General features: G+C 40.8%; 1 protein-coding gene across 10 annotated transcripts in view; it reads right to left on the bottom strand.

Moving 5' to 3' along the window:
* rbms3 (RNA binding motif, single stranded interacting protein) overlaps positions 1-16,829 on the bottom strand; it is a 271,775-nt gene that overhangs the window by 150,087 nt on the left and 104,859 nt on the right. For 8 of the 10 annotated variants that reach the window (XM_040121928.1, XM_040121926.1, XM_040121936.1 and 5 more), the window contains one exon: positions 1,585-1,742. In XM_040121928.1, coding sequence (XP_039977862.1) covers positions 1,585-1,742 — 158 coding nt within the window. The remainder of the gene's footprint in view (positions 1-1,584; positions 1,743-16,829) is intronic. The other 2 variants (XM_040121927.1, XM_040121935.1) reach the window with 1 other exon arrangement.

Below are 16,829 nucleotides of genomic sequence, written 5' to 3'. Positions count from 1 at the left end.
GGACAGCATGTTCCCGTCTCCAAAGGATCATTGAATAATTGGCCGCGTTTGACCAGGACATTTCTGGAAATATGGCCAAGAAAAGGTTATGCAACCAGACAGACTCGCTCATGGCCTGTATTTCACAATCTGCTGGCCTTGTCTCCATTAATGATCTTGACCCCCTTTTCACCATTTTAGAAGTGAAAGAGCCTAATGGAGCCCAACAAAGCTGCTTGTGTTGTGTGTGTGTGTGTGTGTGTGTGTGTGTGTGTGTGTGTGTGTGTGTTGGATTTTGTGTGAGAGACAGAGACAAGGAGAGAAAGAAAGCCCTCGTGACTGTGTGTTACAGCTTGATGAGGTCTTGGTCTGTGATTCCTGGGGGAGGTGGTCCAATCTAAGCTTTATTTGGCCTTATTGAGGTGTGTGCAGGCAGGTGTCTGTGAGTGTGTGTTATCTCTATCAAGAGCATTTGGCAGATTTTTATGAGTACCTTTGTGTGTGTCCCTAAAATACACTCAGTTGATAGAAGTTTAATGGAGTGTGCAAAGTATTGTACATGGACCCTTTTTCATGCCTTTGAGAGAGGTGATTTTTAGTTTGATCATTTTGGCATTTAAGAGATTTAATATGTCATTTGTGTATATACTGTAGGGTAATTTCTGTCTACCACAATGACAAATGAGGGCTCTAAACTTGTCTTTCATTATAAAAATAAAATATTGTGTGCAGTTTATTGCAGAGAGTAGCTGTTCGGTCTAGTTAAGCAAGAGACTGATTATTTAACTACAGAGTAAAAATCAGCCAGTTCAAGCTGGCAAGCTGACTACGACTCGCCTGGTGGATCAGGTTAGATTGACATTTGACTTGGCTGTTAGCTCCATGGTTTGCTGCCCGTGACCTACAACTACGGTAAATTCTTCACCGTAAATTGGTTTTCCATCTTGTCTAAGTACAACATCATCTACACAAAATGTCTCGTGTCTCAAGTGTGTCAGCTATTTATTCAGTTAGTTACTGAAATATGATTTTGTCAGGGGAATCTCCTCATTTGACTTATTTTGACTGCAGGACAAGCACATAAAAGTTTTTCCCCCTGCATTAAGCATCTTTATCATTTTCAACTTGAGATATTGTTTCCATTAAATGCTTTTAAAAATGAGAGTTTAAATTTTACCTCTATTGTACTTTCTCTCTTAATAATTATATAAATTATCAGCTTTCTAATGGAGGAAAAAATGACATGATCATGTTCATTGACAAATGATCATTTGCTTCTAATAACATTTACATTAAAAACGAATATATGGAAAGATTAATATGGAATCTTCAGGTTTCCATATTAAATAAATTAGTGTGGAAGACATTTACGTCTACATTTACGGCTACACTAACATTTGAGCTGGTTGTTGGAGTAATATATGGAGTCACACTGTAGTCCATGTACTGTTAAATACATGCAGCCACGAGGAGCACGTCATGGCTGAGTATGCCACATTAGAATGCAACTCAAAATTCCAGTGCTTAAGATCAGATTTACATAGTGGCACTGACAAGAGTGACAGTGCACCTCTGTATCTAACTATAATGAATCCCAGTACTTACGGTTGGCAGAGTTTGATGAGGTCCTGGTCGGTGGTCCCAGGTGGCAGGCCTCGGATATACAGGTTGGTCTTACTCAGCTGCTCTGCCCCTCCCTGGCTGCAGCTGTTGGTGCTAGGGCTGGGAGGAGCCATTGGATGAGGGGGTGGAGCATAGGGCTGCTGGGAAAAGAATAGAGAGAATGGGAAAGATTCAACACCTCTAAAAATAGGTTTAATTTTTAAGACATGGTATGATAAATGAGAGAGTTAAGAGCACGGAGGTGAAGGTGTAAAAAAAGTAAAAGCTAAGATTTCTGAGACAGAAGAAGACGTTTTCATTTAGAGAAAAAAGCCCTGCACAACAACAAAAACACCAAAAAAAAAACTCTTCAGATTATTTGATGGAAGACACTTTATCTGTATATTCATTTATACCACAATTTTTTCACTTTACATCACTTTTTTTCACCCAGTGACACAATAAATTGCATCTGGTTTTTTGTCAGTGTACTCATCTTTTATATAAACACGGGACTGGAGTCAAGAGTACAAACCTCTCTACATTTTTTTTTTAATCTTAAGTAAACATTTCATAAGGTAGAATGTCTGAAATCAGGGTTAATAAGGCACCCAGCAGCTTCCAAACAGTTGTAAATGAAGGCAACTTCCTGCTTACTATTCATACCCTCAAAACCAATTTCATTATGCTGTAAAAAAAATGTACACCTCCAAGAGTGTGATATCTTGATGCAGTAATCCTCTCCAGCCTACAAACATCTCAATATGAATGTCCTTTTTTCAGTGTAATCTCTATCACCCAAAGTGTATTGAAAATGCATTAGATATGTGACCCCCCCCCTTTTCTTTTTCTCCCTCTTTTTTCCCCTCCCCATCTCTCCTCATGTGCCCGTTGTGCTGTTAGTGTAGATTTATGGTATAGGAGTCAGGGCCCCCTGCTCACAGCCCATTTATATCTCTATTGCAGGGACACTGCACATAGTGACAGAGAGAGAGAACTGGGGCCCTGTGGGCATGAGCGGAAAGAGAGAGAGACAGAGAAAGGGAGAGAAACACTAGTAGAGAGTGAGCGAGTAGGGAAGAGAGAACGAGAAAGGTTGAGAGCGAAAGAGACGATGCACACAGCAATAAAGGAAGTGAGTGATGGATGAAACAGAGAAAGAAAAAAATGGTCGGGGAGAGCAGGGGACATGACTAAATACCACCACCAGCTCCACTTAACCATGTTAACCTTTTATCCTCACCAGAGAGAACCTCAAGACCTCTTACCAAGCCGTAAAACACACACACACACACACACACACACACACACACACTATTAGCCCTCCAATCCGCCCTACACGTTAGCAGTGGCTGCCAGAGCATGGCTGATTTGATGCGCTATTTTAAGCATGTGTGCCATGCCAGCGTGTCGCCTCCCACTCCTCAGACAAAGAGCCGGGGTCCCTGAAGCGTGAAGAGGGAACCACGTCCATCAATGGACGGCTAATTACCACGCTGAGCTAAGTGGAACTGATGGGCAGCCACTCGCTGGGCTGGACGCACACACACTGTACACGTCTTCGGGCGTATGCACACACTTGCCACGTGATGACAAAGAAACACCTTTTTCACACAGCAGCCACAACACCGACGTACAGCAAACCATCCCCAGAGCTGTTTTTAAGTCCAATACAAGTCTCAAGTTATTTGAGACAAGTCTCAGATGCTGTAGGGCAAGTCCATATCAGGTCACAAACCTTCATTGGAAAATTCAAAGTAAGGATGAAAGTCTTACTTTCATCCTTAAGAGTGCTGATCATTAAAACAGCTTGGCATGGGAGCATTCTTCTTTCTAAGCTGTTAATGGTGTTGTTTACATAGCAGAGACATTGAAGTCCTTCCACTGCATAGGCCTAATAACTGATGTGTGTCTACCAAAGGCCTGTTATTTATTTTTATTACTGTGGATTTTACCAGGTCCAAACTTGAGAGTTAAAGAACGCCCTCGTTCGTTCCCTGTCCTCTCTCCGCAGTCGCTATCTAAAAAAGGCATAAAATTTAAAAAAAAACAAAACAAAAACATTAGTGTTAATTTGTTTGTCCTCAAGTCAAGTCTTCACTCCGGTAATTCCAATCCCCTAGCAGCAACGGTCGAGTCTCAAATTGTAATTTATGTGACTTAAGTCTGGCTCAAGTCCAAATCTCAAGTCTATAACCTTGATCGCCAAACACAAAGGAATGGACAACAGACACACGCACACAAACAAACACGATTTTACTTCTATCTTTGTGAGGACACTGATTGAGAATGTATTCTCCAGCCCCTGATTATAACCATCCCAACTAAATGCCTAACCCCTAACCATTACCTAAACCTAAACCTAATTCTAACCATAACCCTAAAACCCAGTCTTAAACCTCAAAAAGCCATTTGAAGTTGTGTCAGAAAGTGAGGACCAGCCGAAATGTCCTCACTTTCCCAAAATGTCCTTACTCCAACACATACACAAATTCCACTTTACCTCCTCCTCCAGCAGATGCCACATACTACTTAGGTAGCCTTGGTTGCACAGGCTAGAATGAAAAAAAAAAAAAAAGGAGAACCAGTCTCCAGTCATTCACATTTCCATGCTGTGGCAGTAGAATAGAAGAATCTTAATCTCTTGACTGCTCCATGGGAGTTATTTTCTCCCACTCAAAGTCACAGGAACGTGCACAGCTGCAGTTCAAGCCTTGACTTTGAGGCTTTCACCTTACATCCCCCCTCCCCTCACCTCGTTCTTTCATTTTTCTGTAGTCCACTTTAGCTTAAATTATACACATAGTACTTAACATATTGTGTGACACGTACAAATTCACCAGCAAAAACAGGACACACTACACAGAGTTGCTGTGCAGCGCTGAAGGTTAATTGAAAGCCTCTCTCTCTTTCACAGGCTCTTTCTTTCTTTGTTTTAGCCCTTCAGTAATATACAAAACCCTCCTCTTCATCTTCCGCCTCCCTTGGCTCCAGACTTGGCTTGCATCCTGGGCTTTGGAATTCATGTGTACCACCCTATCGATTTGCTTTCATTTTTTAAGGTCAGAAGCTGAAATCTTACACAATGAGGCATGGAGGGTCAAAACCAGCCCATTACTTACAATGTTGGGCGAGAAAGCAGAGAGTGAGGTTATCCAAGGGGAAAGAAAAAGGCCGGAAGAGTCCCCCAGGATGAAGGATGGAATGGGTGCCTAAATTCTCAAAGGAATGGAGACTGTTGGATGGTAGGATGGGATGGGTGAGTTTATTCTCGCATTCTTGAGGACTTAAGGATTTAATGGTGTTTTGGTTTTTTTTTCTTTTTTTTTTTTGGCAAAATGAATGAAGGGAATACTCTTGGACTGAAGGGTGCAAAAGTTTAGATATGTAGGCTAAGCAAAATGGAAAAGAACTGTCATATTAACAGGCTCCTCAAATCTGATCAGCACTAATTTTTTCATTTAAGTTACGCTGCCATTTTTATATGAAAATAGCTTTCAATGAGTTTTGTCCAGTGTTGTGCTTGTGTAGTGTATGTATGCACATTCACTGGGGGCGGTAAGTGAGCTTGTACATACGTGTGAGAGAAATTAGCAAGCACACAATTGGCTGCTGCTTCAACACACAGGAACACACATATTACCACCAAAACGTTTCCCCCTTTTTTGTTTTACATCGAGTGCTCTCTTGGCTTCCTCTGGTCACCCCGCTGGAGGTTAACAACCGAGTTTGTTTTTCTTTCCGGACGGTTTCGTGACTCTGTTCACCCTCAGCCTGTCAGCCTGTACGATCCTGCTTCTCAAATATATAATAAAAACAGGCCTTGTGTGTCAGAATGATGAGGATTGAATACAGCACTTGACAAAGCACATTTCAGAAAGAGAGGGGAGGGAAGAGGAGATAGAGGGAAAGGGGGAGAGAGAGAGGAAAAAAGCAAGATAAAAAGAGTTAAAAGGGAGAAGAGTGTGTGGAAGAATAGCTGGTTATGACACTTCAAAAACCTCCAGGTGGTAAATGAGAAAAACCTCCATTCTCCCTCCTCCCTACCCAGCTGTGACATGCTGCTACAGAGGCTTACTGGGGATTTCAATTTGCTGCACTGTATTTTAGACGGGCAGAATGGTTTACACAGGCCCAATTTACCGAGCCAGCCGTGCAGGGGGGTTCACAGCCTCAGTGACATGCCAGAGAAATGTTTATGAGCGTATTAAGTGAGGATGATAAATCTAGCGTACGTTGCATAGGCTGAGGGCACACAGCACTGCGCTGTATATTCACATAACCACACAAGGAAAACACACCCTCTCTCACACTGAAAGTAGTATGTACAGACCTGAACCAGCTGTGTGTATTGTTATTTGCACGTTCATGTACTGTATATACAGCACCTTCTTACTGTATTAAATCTTTTTGCATTATGTGGATGTGTGTGTGCCAGCCCTGTTGTCAGCTTTGTGACAATGCAGTTTTCAGTTTTCAGAATCCAAGGGAATTTTAATGGTTTATATAACTTTAGACATAGGACAATTCTCTTACACCAATAGAGCAATAATCGCAATGTAATTAATCAATTACACGACACATTAAAATTCCAAGTTCGAAGATATGGCATCTCTGCAGGTAGCACCTGGTAAGTTGGGTTTCCCATTTTTCCGAGGTAATTATATCTTCAGATAAAGTTGTTCCTTGCTTGTATAAAAATTGAGGAAACATACTATGTGAGTATACACTGTTTGCCAAACAGAGAGGAGCTTTAGTAGTAATTGGAATGAAATCAGGGTTGTGGCTTCCCTGCCTCTCTCCCTTCCTCCCTGCACTCTGCAGGGCAGGGCTGTGACTGGAGGAGAGGCGGCTGTGCACCAACGTGGTAATTGGCCCTGATTTATAAGAGGCCAGAGCAGCCAGCAAGAGCTAGCTGAACACTGGCACAAGGCCAGACAAGGCAACACTGTCAATACCAGTAAACCAACCCAACCCGGCCCATACCCCCCAACGGCTACTACGCCACTACTCCAGATCAGCTGTCACCATGCAGGAGGGTGCACATGTGACTGTGTGTGTGTTCACGTGGGCATGTGTACTTCTTGTTCTGTGTGTTCGTACATTTGTGTGTTGGTGTTCAACGAGTCACTTGAGACAGACAGACAGACACACACACACACAAACACACACACACACACACACACACACACACACAGGAAAACCTGCCACAAAAAGTGGCAGTCTCCTTAAATTGAAGAAAAGAAGCCTCTCAGTTTATCCTCCATTAATTCAGGCTGGCAAAGTCCCTGCAAAGACTCCTAAAGACAAGCATAGTCCCAGAGGCTTCCCTTCCAAACCACCAGAACTAACAGCTAGCTCGGCGGTCAGCTGCATTCACAGCATTGTTTGAACAAGAGAGGAACACAAATCCCCATCTATTCTGGATAGCTGCTTCCAAACCTTTAGCCCTTAAACATGTGTTTTGAGAACTGCAGCCGCATCTCAATGTCGAAGGAAGAGGGAGGGACACTGAAAGACAGAAGGCAGAGAGCTATTGCCTGTCCTCCTTTTGGCTCTCGTTTTCATGCTTCGATCTTTCTCTCTTTGTCTATGCCTGTCGAGGTAAACCCATAGCCAGAAGAGTGAATAGCAAATCATCCCCAACTCACCTGGGAATGCAATACAGCTGATTCTACAGCCAAATGTGTCTTAATAGGGAAGACTGGGAGTGCTCTGTATGCAGGGGCATGGAGAGAGTGCAGGAGGAAAGAAAGGGGATGAGAGAAAGAAGAAGGGAAAAAAGATGCAGTTACAGGTATGAAGAAGTGGAAGCCAAGGCCTAAGAGGACAGCCAAACCAAAAAGGAGGGTGGAAAAATGAAAAAACAAAAGAAAATATAAGAGAAAAGGGAGAATGAGAAAAAGATTAAAATATAGGAGTCATTTTGTCTATCTAATTCTCTCTGGGCTTCCAATTGCCTGCGGGCCTTCTTCCTCTATGAAAACAAAAAGCCCCGGTATCTGGGATGCTGGTAAGCCAACACTGCTGTGGACAGTGACACGGGGGCTAATTTGAAATATGCTGATTGGTCAATTTACAATGTCCTACAAAAGCAGGAGATGGAGACCTTTCTCTCCTTCTCCTCACTGTCCTTTTTTCTTCTCATTTCTTCCAAGTACTTCACCCCTCCTGTGTCCCTCCCCCCGGCGTTCTTTCCCTTTCTCTTTGTCGCAGATAAGAGTGGGATGTTGTCTTCCGTGTCAGGACCCATGTGTCTTGATACCGAGCCCCAGTGTTAAAATACAGGCAATATCTCTCCCAACGGAGAGAGATAGGATGCATATATGTTATCTGACAGAGAGGACACAAGCTATGGAGGTAAACAAGAGATGCTTTATGTAGCAGCACTGTTTAAAAACACTGAGTCATCTGTTATAGTGTTAGGTCTGAAATGTATCATTTTAGATACAATAAGTCAATCGGACTTAGTGCCTTTATGTTGGAAAATAATATAACAATGATATTATAGCTTGATTTGAAAAAAAAAACTGCTCTTTAATTAGCTATTGTAAATCTGGCAACCAAAGGTAGAACAAGAATGGAATTGGAATTACAGTGCTTTTAAGAATGAACCTTTTTAGCTGTTTCATTTGTTTACACTTCTTTGTAAGAATTTAAGTCTCAGTCAGTAATTAGTCACGAATCACCAAAGTTTAGAAGACTAAAAATAAATGTGTGCAAGGAAGAACAGTGTAAGTGTATGACCTAGAAAATAGTTTTGTTTTTTTTTTAACAATAAGGATTTTATTATCAGGATAAGGCACCATAATACCTCTATGATTTACGATTTTATTACAAATTGACAATGAGATAAATATATGCCTTTAAATGCACCTTGGTTGCAAATTATACACATGCAAGCTGTGGGACTGATGAAATTTTAATTCCATTTTCTATTTAGTTCCCATGACCATCACTTGCCCTAAAATATTATGTCAAAAAGTTTGTGAAATCAGAAAATTGTTAGACTATTTAACTATTTCTTCGAGGTGTTGTCATGTCCTCCTTAACAGTTTATTTGTGACATATAAACCTACAGTACTTAATTGTCAGGCTTAAAAAACACCTTTTATGTCCCAATCATCCCCTCTAATAACACTCCTATGCCCCTTATTGTTGGTTGAATTCTGTGTAGATGCACTACATATTAAATGAGGTATCAGTCTTTTAAGCCTCGCTAGAAATAATAACCACCTCCAATGATTTGCAAGATGACAATTACAGTTTACGCCACATTCAAAATATGCCTAAGGCATGAAACATATCAGGGTGATGTTTGCACCTCATATTTTGCCCATGGCACTGATTGAGATGATGTAATTGAAATATAGAACAAATATAAGAGATGTATTTTTTTTATCTTTCTTTCTTTATAGTTTAAAAATGTAATACATTATCACGTATTACACTTTAAAACTTTGATTTTAAACTACCAGTTAATAAATCCACATCTGACAGGGATTATTACAGTTAAGAAGTTTAGTAGTAACAAACTGCCTCTTCTGTTCAAACAATTTAAAAATCAATTTCCTACATGTTACTTTGAGCAACACACTCTCTCAGTGAGGTCCTCTATCACCTGAGATTCCTGTTACAAATAGAACACGCATCGCATTTACAGAACAGGTTAGTCACTAAGCCCACACAAAAAATCTACATAAACACATCGTAAGCTTGTAAGTTTATACCACTGCTCTGACAACCATAAAGTTGATTCTCTGTGGACACTAACAGTTGACCGGTGTTTAGGTGACATAACTGGGGCTGAAGTGTGTTTGTGGAGAGCGATTACGATGGTTTGGCTGTGAGTGCGATGACCGCCGCTGAGGGATCCGTAAGAAAGGAAAAAAAAAAAAAAAAAAAAAAAAGCAGAGAGCGAGCCGTGGGCAGAGCCAAAGTAAAAGTCGATGGACATAAATATTTGGGCTGATTTGTCATCATTATGGCCAGCTGGGTCTGTTTGCAAGCTAGCTGGTGTGGGAGTGGAGACTGCAGGATGGATGAAGCAAGGGAGTGGGAGGACAGAGACACTCATTTAAAGACAGAGTAACCAAGAGAAGTACAGAAGATGATAGAGAGTGTGGAAGAGAGATAAAGAGAATGTTTTAAACTTTGGTGTCCAACTGAACCTAAGCCAGCACCAACTGACTCTGACATACTGTGGCTATGATCCAGAGACAAATAATGGTTACAGATTGGTCCCCAGGTCACTGAGTTAAGCAAAAAATTCTGAGCTGTCAGGTCTGGCAGAGGGAAATTTTTTTGATCAATCAATTAATTGTTTAGTCTATAAAATTGCTGAAAGTAATGAAAAATTCCCATCAATTTTCCAGAGCCCGACGTGATGTCTTCAGATTACTTGCTATGTCCGACCAGTGAATAACTCGAAGATATTCATTTATAATGATACAGAACAGTAAAAAGAAGCAATTCCTCACATCTCAGGAGGTTTAAAAAGCAAATGTTACAAACCAGCAAAAGAGACTCCCCCTCCTTCACTCTCCATCTCTAATTGGGCACATTCTTCAGGAGTCAGTTATGTTTTTCACAGGAAGTGTAAGCACAAACAGAGGACCGTGAAAGATGTGGAAAAGGGAGTAGAGCGGAGCTTCAGCTCTTTTTCAGCGTTACCTGTCTCTCACTGAGATAAATGTCTACCAATCCAGTCACGCACACGGGCTGGCATCCTGCCCTGAAATGCTCTCTTAGACTGCATAAAGGATCGAGAAAGAGAGAGAGAGAGAGAGACTGAGTAGCACACAACACAACTGTGAGTCTCTTTCCCTTTTCGCTCCTCCTCAAAAATACATCTAAAGTCTACTCTCAGATATACCATGTCCTATATGTTAGCTCTAGGACCACTGGCCTTTGTTTGGTATACCAGGAAGACCAACTTGTTGGCTGACTGCTGTTTTTAAATGACTGACTATATGGCTAACCAGCTGACCAGCTGACGAGAGTTATTGCTTAAGTGTGGAGAATGCCAGCGAGACGGAGACAGGGGACAGATTGATAGACAGGAAGCTTAAGCTGTCCCAGGATGCCATTTGTTACGCGATTCTCCAGACAAACAAATTTACGTCTCCTCTTCCAGAAGGTCAGCTGTGCTCAAATTCATAAATAAGGCTGTAATTGGTGCAGGAGCAGCAAAGAGGCTTAAAGGTCCAAAACAGCCTAGTGCATGAGTAACTGCCTGACACTGACCTCAGTGTGCGTGTTTGACTGTCTTCCCACAGCCATATGTTAAAGTTACTACACAATATTTGCATAACTGAGTGACGTTAACATTGCTTATTCAAACAGCAGATTCACACAGAGTATTTTTACAGGCCAAGGACTACTGCAAGCAGGTATCGCTCAGTAAGTGCTCTAACATTCCAACACTAACAGCAGGCGTGACAGTGAGTATATCTATACAGGACATGCTATGCTTTGTGTATTGAAAGAAACGGTTAAATTCCTACAAATACTGGCGTTTATAAGACATACATGGTTTCAATCATTGACCTCTGTCAGGCATCAAAATCACCATATGCAACATCTTTATACTAAAGCCACTGGCTGCCGCAAAAGAAGTTCAAACAGGGGGCATGGGAGGCAGATCAGACGATAACCAATTCAAGTCTTAGATCCAAACTGGAAATATTTTCATAACCTTGAAAAAAACAAATAATTCAAAAAAAAAAGGAATGTTTTGTCTACTAATGAAGACAAGGACAATTGAATCAATTGCTACTAAGGTAATATGAAGAAAGTTGTCATATATTAGACTAATTACTTTTAATTGTTTACTAACCTCGGTCTTTTTTCCTATTTTCATTTGTATTCTATGGATTTTGAAAAATATTGTTTGATAAAAAAATGATACAGCCTTAAAATATCGTTTTTATAATAACAGCGTTAAAACGTGGCAGTTATTTATGTGGTAATTGTCTCAGGTGTTTGAGATATATCCCTCCTCTTGGTTGGTACACCCAGTGGCTTTAGTATTAAGCTGTTGTTTCATATTGTGAATGTGAGGGCTAACAAAGACCCATGAAACATATCACCAATAAAGCCAGTGCTGATGGTATGCTGGAATTCAATCTATTCTGTAACATGATTTTAATTTTCATGTCTACTGTGCTTTGGGCAACATGTATTTTGATGTTTTGTGTATTGTCATCACTATTCTGCACCTTATTGTGTCCAAATATATTAATGTTTCTATTCCAGGGGAGAAGTCCAGTCCTATATGCTTTTGACAATGCCTATAAATATGTGATACACACAGTAAAACACACACACTGGTGGATTAACATACACAGACAGTACAAAAACAAACAGATAAACGAAAGCAAATTGGCATACACTCACAAAATAAAGAGTTATCATACCTGCTGATAGCATATATGAATCCAACCATACAAAAATGAAAAAGATAAAACTCACACAAATGCAGATGGGTATAGAAATATGCACAGGGGAGAACACACATCCTCTTCCCTTTGAATATTCAATTTCTTTCACATGCAAAGTAACTGCACTGGGTCTGGAATGTCACTTTTGGCCCCCAAGGAATTAACTCACTGAAGCGTCACTGACAATTGCCAGACTAAATACTGGCACTAAACACCAGCCGCTGTTGTGGCAGTAAGGCTTGAGACAGCCATAACAAATCAGCTAGGGAATGGAGAATGGTTGGTTTGTGTAGTTTATAGGGTTATTTTATGATGTACATCTGAAAAACATATCCAGGGATTTCGCACAGGGATCCTAACCAACCAGACTGTGTCCCTTTTTTATCCAAGCCCAAAAAAAAAAATCAGGTGTACAAGCAGTAGCAGGAGGACGGTGGTGATATTGATGTTGAAATGCTTAAAAACGGAGAGACCAGATTTGTAATACAGAGTAATTCAATGTCTATTTGGCCCTCATACTTTTTGATTATTGCTCAAATGTTTCAACTGTTCAGGCATAATTTAAATGAGGCACAAAGTAACTCAGGTATCCAGTTCTTTGTCTGTATGACAACAGAAAAAAAAAAAAAAACATTCTTGTGAGAAAAACAAAATGGTTTTGAAATGGTACATTATCCATCCATTCTCTAATTGCGAGGCAAGCTGTAAATGAGATTTTGAGAAAAGGTCGTGCAGGAGCAGGCAATCAAACCGACAAGTTTTTTTTTTTTTTAAATGAGGGGGAAAAAAAGAGCAAGATGAAAAAAAAAAATCACCTAGTATTTTCAGCATGTTCAAAAATGAATACAGTACCCAAATATTTGCATTGCAAATGTTACAATTTAATATGAAGCTATATCAAGACCTGAAAAAAAAAACAATCTAGATGTGGGATTACATAATGGGATTTGAAATGATCAGTTTTAATATCTGTTCAAATGATTCACATCAACTCGTAAAGTTGGGAAATCATAAGATGATGTTCTTTTTGTGAGGTATTAACATTCAACGGGTCATCAGTCACTGATAAATACAGCAAATTACATGACTACACCAAACTACACCAATAAAAAAAGCCACTACAAGATGTAGATAATGGAAGCCAGGCGTACATTCAAGACATGCTGATAATCACACATTAAAGATGCATGGAACTTAAGGATATCACTAAAATTAACCTGCTTACAGTATTTGTTTATCACGTCCAACACCACGACTCATACTGTAAACTCAGGTATGACAAACTTCGTTTACCTCTGGTAATTTCACTTTGTGTGAGGGAATGGTTTGACTATTCATCTTGACAAGGACCACCTTACTGCACCGTAGTTTTTGTCTCTGTGAGGCTACACCGTCTAAAACACCAACTTCTGAGACACGTCCTACAGAGACTCAGGCCTCTGATTTGGCACACAGCTCACCTCTGACAAATGCCACTCGGAGGCACTTTCTCCTTCAGTTGCTTTGTTGTGGCCCTGGGTGAGATGTAATTTGGAACATTATTTGCTGAAACTTATACTTTGAAGTTGGCTGACAGTGTATTTCAAGCACCGACTCATCATCTTTACTGAACAAGTGCACTTTGTCAAATCAGTAAATCACAACCTAACGTATTTCCATTCACCATTGCAGCCCAAGCACTGTGTTTTGACAAGGGATAAAAGATTCCTCACAGTCTAAGTATCTTGTTTAGTCCATACATTGAACTGCCTTCACTGCTAAACTACTGCACTGTGGACCTTCTTCCTTCTCCGTTTTTCTCTCTCTAACCCTCCATAACTGAATCCATCCCCCGTTGGTCCTCCATCCATCCTCTCCTCACCTTTTCCAATCCTTTCAGTCAGCTCTTATATATCTCTAAATCCATCCCAATCCTCATCTGGCTGCTCCTCCATTTCTCCTTCTTGCTCCCCATTTCTCTTCTTTCTCTTCTGAGTCTCTCTCCTCCTTCTCACCACCCCTTCTGACAGCCATTGGGGAGTTTTTACATTGTGTTGAGCAGAGTTTAGTAGGCCAAAGAAGACGCTGTGCCAGATTCTGCACAGTGTGTTAAGCAACTATCCCCCTTGAAGGAATATCAGCATTACTAAACATAAAAACCCCTGTGTAACGCCTGCCTCCTCAGGCCTAAGTTCCCATACTGCAGAGCTGCCGTCACTGGCAGACAGCAAGACTATGCAGAGGATTGTTTTACTCTGGGTCAACATGAGAACAATGCCGCATTGTAATATCTTTGGAATAACGGCTTACTACCCTTTCTCCGTGCACCTGGATATGTCAAATCCAGAAAGATGAAAAGTAAAAGTTTTCACATCAAAGAGGAAGCTTAAATGTACTTTTATCATCTTTTTTAAATGCTCCTATCCATCAGTCTATTTTAGTTTTTCTTTTATTTCAAAGTAGGTGCTGTCAGTATATCTGTTGGTTTGGTGTATTAGCATGACCGCTGAGTTAGCGACTCTTCAAGCATGCCTCTCCGAGTGATTTAAAGGAAGAGAGTCAGCCTCTTCTGGGAAGACCATCCTAAGCTGTCAATCCCATGACTTACTGGAAACCAAAAAGGAATGATCTGTGCTTCCCAGCTCTCACAAGCAGAGTTCAATCAGTGCGGGCGTGGAGCTTTATCCAAAAGTCTAACAACTGCGTGATAAATAAAGTGAGCACTGTTGGGCAGCCAGCTAGAGTGAGAGATTTAAGAAATAAGGCGGGAAGGAGAAGAGACAGAGAGGGAGGAAGAGAGAAAAAAAGAGGTAACAGAGAGAGAAAGATAGATAGGGATGCAGATGTCTGCCAAAGGAGAAGAGGTGCAGTGTCGGACCTTGGTAGTGCGATTTATTCATGAGATAAGTCACCATGGCTGTGGAACAGGTGAGTGTAATGGTGTAATGTTTCCCCCTTGCCTGACTTCTTGCCTCAGTGACTCTGGTCTGCTGTGCTCTTGCCAGGCTGCTGGAAGAGTTTAATTCATGCAACACTTGGACACAGTAAGGGATCACAGCCTTTATAGGTAAACATAGGCCCTCTGGGTTCAGGCAGGTTAGAACAAGCTCAACAGTGATACTATCAGTCCCTCTATACCATCTTCAAAGGTAGTTGAGGTTATTAATTTTTCCCACTTTATGGTAGGTTGACAGTGAAGAAGGTAAAGGTTTACAGTCTACTCCTACATTTTTCTGTCTGGCTTCAATGGGAATGTGTATGAGTAAAAGAACCAGCGTTTTCCACCATTGCAATCTTTCTTTACGTATTCTATTCATACACTTCTCAGGACTGTAATCTAGCATCACGGTGAAGGCTGAATGACCTTACATTTCAGGAAAAAGATGTGTAATAGTCCCATATCAGCAATCCTGTTGCAAGCCACTTTATGAATCAAAAAGACAAATTATGGTTCTTTCCTCTGACAACTGCTCAAGCACTTTTATAAGGATCCCTTACTGAGATGCTCCCACTCAAAACGGTCTTCTGAAAACACGGAGTAGGGATAGCAACAAAGTCTTTTTTCTGCTTTTACAAATTCAAGAGGCTATTTGGACTTTCTGTTGTTTTTTATTCTCTTTTTGTGATGTCACACTTGAGTCTAATACACACACTTTTGAAAGCAATTGAAGAATAGTTAATGCAACATAGAGCTCATACTCTGGAATCCCCTCTTAGCTAATGAATCTGACAATTGGCTTTTATTTAATTTAAAATTTAAATCTTGCATGACGAAAATGATCCCACTTCATTTTTTTATTCAGTACCAAAAAAGACCCCATTGCTTTCCTTCTAGGTAAAATACAATTGAGTTTCTGCATTCTTTTTCCAGGCCAACATTATATTTTCATAAGCCGATGCAAATTGTGAGGAGACATCAAAGATGAAAATCAGCGGTGGTCTGGCCTATTGTACTTGCTAAAAGGCTTTAAACTATTTATTTACCCTCCAATGGAGACTTTTCATGAGATGATAGCAGTGGACTGTTATTGTTGTGGTGTGTGGCCCTCCATTCTCTGGGTGAATGTGTGGGGCTGGGCTCTGAGAGAACAGTGCTCACTCCATTGTACCGCCACACAGATTACCACATGAACAGAAAGCTCCTCGGCTCAGTCGTCCTCCCGCAGCAGACTACCTCTTAAATACCCAAGACAGGAGAGTCATTGTGGGGCTGAATATGAAGGGATGTGCCCACAACCATAGATGGACCATTACCATCACAATAAGCCTCATGCTGTTTTTTTTTTTTCTTTTTAAATAATTTCAGAGTCCCAGCAGATGACTAGGAGGTGAGCCTTGCCACACACAGAAAGCAGTCTCCAGGCCACGGTGGCATTCCTTCATTTCTGGTTAAGAAAGAATGTGCTGGAAATGCATAATTAATTAGGCGCAGGCTGTTCCACGTCCCACAGGCAGCCTAATTTATATCGCAACAATCCTGTCAGATCAGATTCCATTTTAATACTCATCTCAAGGTTCATCGTTCTGTTCATCTGTTTCAGTCACCAATGTAAAACTACGGCAAAGTAGTTATCTATATTAATCTATGACCCCTGATTGTGGATTGGAAACAACACACACACACACACACACACACACACACACACACACACACACACAAAAGAAGATTATATGGATGCAGTCAAAAAGAAATGAAAGAGTTCATGAAAACTCTGCAGCAGCTTTCTCTGACACTGAGGAGTCTAAATCTTCAGACTTCAGCGTTTAGCACACGTTGGGTCTATTTTTACTTCTCACAACTAAATATAGACAAAGGATATAGCCAAA

The sequence above is a fragment of the Xiphias gladius genome, chromosome 24 (assembly GCF_016859285.1).
Source record: "Xiphias gladius isolate SHS-SW01 ecotype Sanya breed wild chromosome 24, ASM1685928v1, whole genome shotgun sequence".
NCBI classification, from domain to species: Eukaryota; Metazoa; Chordata; class Actinopteri; order Istiophoriformes; family Xiphiidae; genus Xiphias; species Xiphias gladius.
Note: the sequence above shows the minus strand (reverse complement) of the source record. Positions and strands in the feature narration are given on the sequence as shown.